At 42.5% G+C, this 9010-nt stretch overlaps 1 protein-coding gene across 1 annotated transcript in view; it reads left to right on the top strand.

Moving 5' to 3' along the window:
* The first annotated feature begins 1304 nt into the window (after window positions 1-1304).
* CMTR1 (cap methyltransferase 1) overlaps window positions 1305-9010 on the top strand; it is a 28267-nt gene continuing 20561 nt past the window's right edge. The window contains exons 1-3 of the mRNA XM_009283750.2: window positions 1305-1434; window positions 5497-5639; window positions 8040-8198. Of these exons, the coding sequence (XP_009282025.1) occupies window positions 1305-1434; window positions 5497-5639; window positions 8040-8198 (432 nt within the window). The remainder of the gene's footprint in view (window positions 1435-5496; window positions 5640-8039; window positions 8199-9010) is intronic.

The following is a 9010-nucleotide window of genomic DNA, read 5'->3' as shown; positions in this document are numbered from 1 at the left end:
TTCCCTGGCGGCTGCCCTTCTCCTGGGGGACGGGGTGTCGCTTAACTTGCGGCCGGTTTTGCGTAGTTTGAGATCTATCGGGGAAACAGATGCGCTAAGGGACCCTTAGTAGGGTTAGGAGGGTGGAGATCTTGAGGGGAAGCTAGCAGTGGTGAGCTAAGAGCGTGTTAACCTAATAAGAGAATATCTCAGAAGAAACAGAAAATTGCTCTCGGTTTGTTAGAGATAAGCAAGCAAGGAAAAAAACCCCAAAGTCGACACAAGAGCAGATAAATATGAGTTGGCTGTAAATGAACTTCTGGTGGGAGTGAAAAGATGTCTTAGCCATAGCGCAGTGAAGTTGTGGGATGATTTTGCAGTCAGAGTCGTGGGGATAAATAAAGGAATGGGTCTTAAGCTGCCTTGTGTGTGATTGTGGAAATAAGTTTGATAACAGAGGGTTCGAGTCGGTGAGCTGGGGCATCTTTTCTAGCCCAGCATTCCCACGTAGAATAATAAACACCAATAGGTTTTTATTGCTGTTTATCAATAGCAGGGAGGATCAGCTAGTGCTCTAGACGTCTGTGCCTCTTAATTTTCACCTGCTTTCCTGTTCCTTGGTTCTTGTCCTCTGCAGGCCTTCCCAGCTAGCTTCTATTAACTCCGTCTTAAGTGTTAGTCCTTTCTCTGGGTTTATGCAAAGTTTATCAGCCACATCCAGAAGCTTGATATCTTGCCAGTGATTCCTGGTGAAAAACACAAACACCCCCCAACTTGAGTACACATATTTAATGAAGTTCTGTGATAGAAGTCACGTAGGAAAGCTCTTTTATTAATTAATATTTGCAGAGGTGAGGTCGGAGGTGCTCTGACTCTCTTGTGAGAAATAGGTTCCACCTTGCATGTTCGTCCTTAGATTGATCTTATTTCCTCATTTTTTGGTGTGTTTGGATAAAACGAATCTTTGATTCAGTAGTAGTAACCAACCATCACATATTTAAGTTATCTAAGTGCTGATGTCTGGGTTGTCTTAATCTACTAGCATTTAATGGTAAGCAGGTTGTAGAAATGATTTGAAATTCAAGTAATCACTAGTAGGGAAGCTTCTGCATAGATTTCATGTTTGTTAGTTAGACTAGCTATTAAAAAAGGTAGGTTCAAAAGAAGCCAATGCTTTTACCTAGAGCAAACTTAAGTTGAGAAGCATAATACTGAATAGTCTGTAAAATGATCTATGCCATGCTGCTGTGCCTTACCCTTCAGCATGCAGGAGAAAGTTAATTTGCTTAATGTTTACCAAGCGTGATCATCTTCTTTCAGCAAAAATGAAGAGAAGGACAGAACCTGAATTTAGCAGCCCCCAAAAGAAGCAGAAGAAGAGGATAGAAGACTTGGGATTAACGCTCAGTTCTACTTCAGATGATGAAACTCAATTTAGTAATCATACTACTCAAGGTAAGGCTGGAGATAAGGTATATGCTGCTGCAGGGCATCTAAATAATAACTAGGAACTGAACCCACATCTCCTGAATCCTAATTGATAGCCTGAACTTTGAGGGCATACTCTCTCTTTAGGAGAAAAACTACATTCTTTCTGTTCACAAACTTGGATTGGTGTGATTTTTTTTTTTTTTAAGCTTTTTTAAAAATCTCATGTAAACAGTTTGGTCTGGGAATTGTATGAATTCAGACATAGAAAATAGAACTTGAGGTAGATGACAAGTGCATGGTCCAAAGCTGTAAAGATTCTTGTAATAATATGAGCAGCATTAATCATTTCAGTCTCGGCAGTTATTTCTGTTTTGGAAACTTTCAGTAGTGAGGAGTTGTGGGTGTTGTGCCGTAAAGAAACATCATAATCCCTCATTGTTTAAAAAAATAAAAAAATCAGTAATCTTACCAAATTTTTGCAGATGCGAGAAATTGAGATGAATGCAAAGGGCGGGTTGATTGGGGCTCCTACATTGTAGCACTATCTCTTTTGCTGGCTCTGCGTGATTTTTGGGGGGAGGGGGGAGTTGTGAGAGCTCACAGGTGTTTGGTTTCAGAAAGGAAAACTGTTTCAGAGTTAACTAAATTAATTACCTCCTTTTTCTCAAGTCTGAGTGTGCTTTCTCACCTGGAGCTTGGGGTATACCAAAGATGAGGCGAGTGCCCTACACAATTGGTATCGCTGTTGCGCAGTGCGTTAAACTCTCCTAGGATGGTACTTCAGGTTGCCTCACGGTCATGCCTGCTACTTCTGAGTCTTGGGATTTCCTGTGGTCATACAGTGTTAGTGAGAAAGGGCCTGAACATGTAAAGAAGCCTTCATCTTGTGAAAATGGAAGGGGCTGTGTATGGCAGATGAGTGGGTCAGTTTGGGAGTAGTCGTAGTGACAGCCTCCTGTCTGGCAAGGCTGGAGTTGAGTGAGTTGATTAGAGGTGCAGGGTGTGAGAGCTGGTGCAGGGAATGCTGCGTGCACTCAGGGCTGAGCTAAAAAATTCAATATTTTTTTTAACGTGCACTCAGGGCTGAGCTAAAAAATTCAAACCAATATTTTTTTTAATTTTTTTCCCCCCTTTTGATTGTTGTGTTCACATATGGGTCAAAGTAGGCTGTGAGTCTTAATGTTTAAGAAACAGGTTGATACAGTTCAAGGACAACATTTTCGATAGGGTTAATTGTTTAGTAGTCTGTTACACTCATTGTGGTTTCTGATGAAAGAAAGAAGGTTGAGGGAGAGACGTGACTTGGGATCTGATCTCAGCTGAGCACAGCCTAGCAAATGTTAAAAGCAAGAAGAGTTGTGAAGGGACTTTCTTGAGATTTATGTAGGGGGTATTGTGTTTGAGGCACATCGTGAGCCTCTGGAAAATAAGACACAGCTCAAAAGCAGGCAGCAAAGTTAATTGAGGCTGTGTATTGGAGAACCAGAAAGCAGTAACTGACCCTAAAGCAAAATCCTTTGTGATCCTGTTCATATCGAAGAACTTTGTGAAGGAAAGAGAAATGTAGCTTGTGTGACAGATGTTTGAAAATCAAGATGGGTATGTAATACTGCAAACACAAGTTAAATCATAACCTTCCTTGTCTCGAGCTGGAAGCCTCAGAGGTTGATACTGTAAAGCTCTAGCATAGTAATTATGTGGGGACACAAGTCCTGAATCTTAAAAGCTGATAGTTCAGCAACAAGGATTGAGCACACATTGAAAGGGTTTTAACTACGGTAGTATATTTCACTATGGTGTCTTCTATTTTCACTTCACTTTCTTGTAATGGCCTTTCTTTACTAATTATCCAGTTGTTTCCTCTTACTTCACTGGTGCTCAGTTTTCCGTAACAGGAAAATACAAAGATCTGTGAGTTGGGAGAGAAATAATCTGTGCTTCTTCTTAAATCAGAAAAATGTAAAAGAAGTTCAGTCCTTCTTTCTAGGTAATGTCTTTTTTTTTAACACTTCTATGGAGCAAAATAATTCCTTTTTAAGTGACAAAAATATTAGCTCTGCTAACAACAATTTTCTGCATTATCTCAGGGCAACTTATGTAGTTCAACTTCTCCTAGTTGTACGAAGTAGCACAGAATGATTTCTAGCCCTCAGCAAACAAGGGAGGCTCAAGAGGCAGAGGTCCAATGAAGGGCGTGGCTGTGCTTGCTGTGGATTGCTGCTCCAGTAGTCTGTATGGCCTGCCCCACAGCATTAACTTTAGTATGACTGATGTGGTGCTAGGCAAATTTCAGGAAGGAAATTTGTGCCATTATCCTTGTGGTGATGTTACCACAGGAGAAGCGGAAGGACTTGGTGGATTGTAGGGCCTCCCTCACTACCCACCTGGTGCAGAGCAGGCCGTAAGACAAATGATATGACTACCGCAATTCCTGCCCAGATCATAGAATCATAGAATAGTTTGGGTTGGAAGGGACCTCTAAAGGTCATCTAGTCCAGCCCCCCTGCCGTGGGCAGGGACATCTTCAACCAGATCAGGTTGCTCAGAGCCCCGTCCAGCCTGACCTGGAATGTTCCCAGGGATGGGGCATCCACCACCCCTCTGGGCAACCTGTTCCACTGCTTCACCACCCTCAGCGTAAAAAATTTCTTCCTTATATCTAGCCTAAATCTACCCTCTTTTAGTTTAAAGCCATTCCCCCTTGTCCTGTCACAACAGGCCCTCCTAAAAAGTTTGCCGCCATCTTTTTTATAAGCCCCCTTTAAGTATTGAAAGGCTGCAATAAGGTCTCCCTGACGCCTTCTCTTCTCTAGGCTGAACAACCCCAACTCTCTCAGCCTTTCTTCACAGGAGAGGTGTTCCATCCCCCTGATCGTTTTCGTGGCCCTCCTCTGGACCCACTCCAACAGGTCCATGTCTTTCTGATGCTGAGGGCTCCAGAGCTGGACGCAGGACTCCAGGTGGGGTCTCACCAGAGCAGAGTAGAGGGGCAGAATCACCTCCCTCGACCTGCCGGCCACGCTTCTTTTGATGCAGCCCAGGATACAGCTGGCCTTCTGGGCTACATCCCAGTTACATCCAGCCCAGAGCAAACAGGTTTGGGCATCTCACAACTGTAGAGCAGCAGCGAGGACTATATCGCTCATACCGGCCTAGGTTCTTCCCAAGTAGATCCTAGGGTGGAACTGGGCATAGACAGAGCTTCATTGTTTGGTGCCCATGAAGGCTCTGCTGCATCAGTTTCAGGTGACTCTCAGGTGACAAAATTTTATTTTGAGTGCCTGCTGTGTACGGTGGTACATATTACCTTGACTGGACCATTAACTTGATTAACTTCTTCCTCAAACCTTCGTCTCTGTCAGGGAGATTAAAACTAGATTGGTGTCTTCTGATGTTATCTTTCACTTCGGTTTGTATGCATCGGTAAACTCTAGAGGTGAAAAACTGTCTCATTTGCTGTAGTGAATTTGTGGGTCCTCGCTACTGAGGTGGGTACTGGAGTCAAACTGACGTTTAATATGGGAACTAAGGGATTTGACTGTCTCTTCTTTCTGCAGTGTTGGCCATTTGGTAGATGCCTGTGTACTTAATATGGATTTTTGGTTAAGTTAGGGATGCATTTACACCTGTAGTTAGGTAGGAAACTGAGGAAAATCCAGTATGTTTTATCAAGGTGTCAGTGACTGTCGTTATTCTCAGGAGAGAATCTCTGTGGACTTCCTCAGCTCCTCAGGATCATTGCAAAGGTCAGGCACATGACAGTGTACTATCGTGGTCATGCTGTGGCCTGCTCTGCTGCTGTAATGGGGTTTGCCCATCCCTTTGCAGGGCCTGGAATCCATCGGCTCAGAGAGGTTGTGTGCGTCCCTGAGACAAAGGGGCAGATAACCAGGTGTTGGTTCCATGGGGTACTTTATTACACCTGCGTGCTTCCTGTTAGCACAGTTGAGATACTGAAGTTTCCTCTCTATGTGTGTTGAGAGAATTTAATGAGTCACACTGTATAGTTCTTAATGTGATTACTGAGATGTCTTTCTTTCATTTTATTTTCATACTCACTCTTCTCACTTCTGTTTTTGTTTTCAGAGTCTTCCAGTAGTAGCAGTGGGTCTGACAGTGAGAGCGATGAAAAAAGACCAGTCTTCAGCAATGAGTTCAAACAAGACTCTCTTGTGGAGGGTACTTCATCTCGCTACTCAATGTACAACAGTGTCTCCCAAAAGCTCATGGTAGGTCAAAATAGTTTTGGACCAAACTATTAAGACCTGATGAGAGCAAAGTGAAAAGACCCATCTTTTTTAAGAGATTTTGATTCTGATCCTCCTTGTAGCAGGGTTCTCTGCTTCTTTGAGCCAACTACTGAGCAATTAGGGGAGGCTGAGAGAGCTTGGTTGAAGAGGATCTGTTAAAAAAGACAGTTGATTCATGTTCAAGGCCTAGGAGCAGGGAGGTGAATGTGAAGGGAAAGATCTCTGGGTCAGGCAGCTTGCTGAGCTTGAAAAAGAGAGTCCTACGGTGTGTTATTTTGCAATGCTCGAGTTAACAGATGCCTTGTAAGAAAGGCCTTAACAAATTCTGTGATTAACATTAATTTGTTTGGTCTTGGAGGCTGGCTGGCATACCTTTGTAGAATTACTACCTTAATTATTAAGGTAGTAATAATTACTACCTTAATACTTAAATAGTATTAAATAGAAATACTTAAAAGTATTTCTTTTTCTTTCAAGTAGTGCCACTCTGCTTTATGTAGGGCCGGAAATTTCTTGTAAAGGCAGGAAGTTGTGAATGACAGCGACTGTGACAACTAAACTTTGAAGGTGATCGCCAACCCCTTGATTGCACAGTGTTAGTGTGGGGAAGAAAGTACTTTTAGGAAGTTCTAAGAAAATGGTTGTCTGTCTCATGGTAGTCCCAAATTTGGCAGCTTGTTCCTGAGTTTAAAGGCAATAGTAGGCTGTAGAGGAGTCTTTCTTCTGGTACATGCTGTTACACTTATTTCCTGATGCAAACTTCGTCACTGTGGTATCGTGAGTATCTCATAATCCTGAAAGAATTTCCATTCTTGATAACAGAGAAACAAAAAGGTTATTTCCAAGGGCAGCAGAGAAGATGAGATGGATAGTTGTGTATTACTTGAAGTGTGACAGGAAGTTTGGGGCTCAATGGAGGACGGAATTTGGGTCTCCTTTTGTTCTGTGCTGGTGCTGTACTCACAGGAGCAGGGGTCAGCAGTCTTTCCATGGTGGTAGGCCTGCTTGTACCTGCCATTGCCAAGTTAGAAGTTCAGTCTTCTACTAGAGGCTGGGAAGTGCTAACTGCTACTAGGGGTGGGAACAGGGAGATACTGCCTCTCCAGGAGGTGGCACGCTGCTGACCAGCAGGATCATACCTCTACATGAAAAAGGAGCGTTCAGCTCTTGCTGAATTCAAAACTCAGTGGGATCCAGAGGCTGAGAGTTGCTGATTGTGCCTCTCTGTAGATAAATCCTGTTGCTGATCATTCAGAATCTGTCCACGTGCATTTTTGGCACTGGGCTGCAGTTTGCTGATTCTAGCACAAGGCTGTCTTTCACTTGGAGAGTTCTCTCCTGAGCCAATTAGGGTGTGTGCTTCCAATCACCACAATACAGGAGCTTTTACTACTGAATTCGGGAGGCTTTTGTTTGTAAGGCCTCATAAATTTTAATATAAAGATTGATGTGTTATCAAGTCTGGTTGAACGATTTGGTGGTGTTAGGTAAGTAAAAGGAATATAGTCCTTGATTCCTAGATGTTCAAAATTCTGTCCTCAGAAAACCAGTGTGTAACAGGCTCAGTGACTGTCACCTTTGGTGTACATATTTCAAGGTCTGATTCAGAGCCACGTACCTTTGTATAAAACCTGTCTGATATTCTTGTGTTGTTTCTCATACTGATTGGTAATAAACAATGGTTTTGTTGCTTTTTACAGGAGGGACTATATGGATAATTTATTCATTCAAAGTGAAACTTAATCCTTAAGTCTTTTATTTACTTACTGTCTTGTAGATGCGTACTGGAGGGAGTGAAATTGACTGCATTCATGCTGCTTGTTGTTGTTCTCTTGTTGCTAAAATTTATGAAGAGAAAAGCCTGAAAAAGTAGCAGTTAATGAACATATTTCTTTTAACCTAAGAGATGGGAAGGTGTTTCAGGTGGAGCGTGTCTTGCATTCCTCCTCTGAGTTTTAGGTGAAGTTTTAACTGATGCTTGAAATGTATGTGACTGCGTGTTCTCAACGAAGAATATCATCACAACATGAATTTTTTCCTGTGCCAGGATCTTTTGTTTTAGGAACCTTCCACGCTTACTGAATGCGGTGATGAATGGCTCCAGGCTCCTCACTACTTCTCCCTCTGAGCAGGCTGTTCCCGCATTACTGAACTTTTTGTAATTTGCTGTCTTTTCAAACATCATCCTTTAGACCTAGTTTTTTTGCATTCTGCCTCAGTGAAGGGAACTCGGTATTAAGTCCTGAAAGCCACAACTGAGATAAAAATGCTCAGTGTCTTCAAGTCATGTATCATTTTCCCTGCTAGTCTTCGGTCCCAGTAGTAGCACATAAACTCAAGTCCGCTTGCCTCAGTGTGCTCCCTTTGCTTTCTTTATAGGCCAAGATGGGCTTCCGGGAAGGAGAAGGTCTGGGAAAATATGGCCAAGGCAGGAAGGATATTGTTGAGGCCTCCAATCAGAAGGGAAGGAGAGGCTTTGGGCTGACCCTCAAAGGATTTGATGGGGAGCTCAATATTGATTGGCAGGGTGAGCCAGAGGTAAGTACTTCCTATTTTCAGTCCCTTTTCTATTGCTGTGTTCAGGATTTGCCCTCTGGGAATGGTGTTTAGTGTTGTCTGATACAACTGGCTACCATCAAGTGGCTCTGCTGGGTAGACTCAGGCCTTATTTTGTCCCAGAACAGCATGGCAAAACTTGTTTTCTGTCACATGTGTTAATGTTCTGGCACAAAATCAGTTTCAGATGGATTGTTGCTGTGGTCTGTAGGATTTGTTTATGAGTTTGCAGTAGTGAATATGATTGAAAATTGTTATCAAGCTCTTCTGGGTTTACCGTTTTTATTCTGTATATCGTTTTTCATGCCTATATAGGTAATTATTTTTTTTAAATCTTTTCTGGGTGTGTTTAATAGTCCCAAATAAAATGCTCAGATGTTCTAGTCCTGTGTCTTGTCAAGCTCTTCAACAGGGAAGAAAATTGGGGAAATAGAAATAGACGTTGTCAGGAAAGTAAAGCCCAGTTTTGATATTATTTATTGTGAAATAGCTGCTGTATGTTTGTATTTAAAAAGAAAAACCACAACACTGAATCCTAGGGATCTGGCAGCTGGAGAGTAAGCCAGAAGGTCCCAGCCATTGTTAGTCAAGGACAGCAATGCTTATCAGATAGTCATGTATGTGCATGTTATAGTACTTAGCTCTCCTTTCTTTGAATTGTTTTCAGCAGTTGGAAATAGCATCAGAGGTTATTCCTGGAGAGCCAGGAGTTTGAGACCTGTTCTGTAGACTCATTGGTTTAGGTCTCATTCTCCAGTGTGTTTCTACAGCTCACAGCAGTTAAGTGTTACGTA

Source organism: Aptenodytes forsteri, unplaced genomic scaffold, assembly GCF_000699145.1.
Source record: "Aptenodytes forsteri isolate BGI_AS27 unplaced genomic scaffold, ASM69914v1 Scaffold309, whole genome shotgun sequence".
Classification (NCBI taxonomy): domain Eukaryota; kingdom Metazoa; phylum Chordata; class Aves; order Sphenisciformes; family Spheniscidae; genus Aptenodytes; species Aptenodytes forsteri.
The sequence above is the reverse complement of the archived record's forward strand: the minus strand, read 5'-3'. Positions and strand labels throughout refer to the sequence as shown.